General features: G+C 60.4%; 1 protein-coding gene across 1 annotated transcript in view; it reads right to left on the bottom strand.

The window, feature by feature from the left end:
- LOC125482615 (3 beta-hydroxysteroid dehydrogenase type 7-like) overlaps positions 1-366 on the bottom strand; it is a gene marked incomplete at its 5' end in the record, with an annotated part of 2,415 nt that overhangs the window by 1,025 nt on the left and 1,024 nt on the right. Inside the window, one exon of the mRNA XM_048594723.1 lies at positions 19-363. Coding sequence (XP_048450680.1) covers positions 19-363 — 345 coding nt within the window. The remainder of the gene's footprint in view (positions 1-18; positions 364-366) is intronic.

Here is a 366-nt window from a genome sequence, read left to right as displayed (position 1 = left end):
GGCGCCCAGTTGATGGACCCAGCTGAGGGTGCGGTTGTGACTCTCCACCCAGGAGAAGATGGGTGAGTAGCCAAAATGGCGCCCGGCCTTGTCGGTGGACACGGTGAAGGATGTGGTGATCATGTGGAGGGCGTAGACGTTCAGAAATTTCCAGAAGCCCAGCAGGGGCTTGAGGATCCAGAAGACCCACTGGCTGAGGTAGGCCAGGAGGTAGAGGACGAAGGAAGGCAGAGGGTCCTCACCCACACCCACCATCCGGAAGCCGCACCCCCCCAGGAACTGCATGTCAAACTCCTCGTAGCTGAGGGAGGGGGAGTCGTCATAGCAGAAGTAGGCCTCTCCGCCCACGACTTCAGGCCTTTCCTG

This window comes from Rhincodon typus, unplaced genomic scaffold (assembly GCF_021869965.1).
Source record: "Rhincodon typus isolate 14 unplaced genomic scaffold, sRhiTyp1.1 hic_rhity00013621, whole genome shotgun sequence".
Lineage (NCBI taxonomy): Eukaryota > Metazoa > Chordata > Chondrichthyes > Orectolobiformes > Rhincodontidae > Rhincodon > Rhincodon typus.
Note: the sequence above shows the minus strand (reverse complement) of the source record. Positions and strands in the feature narration are given on the sequence as shown.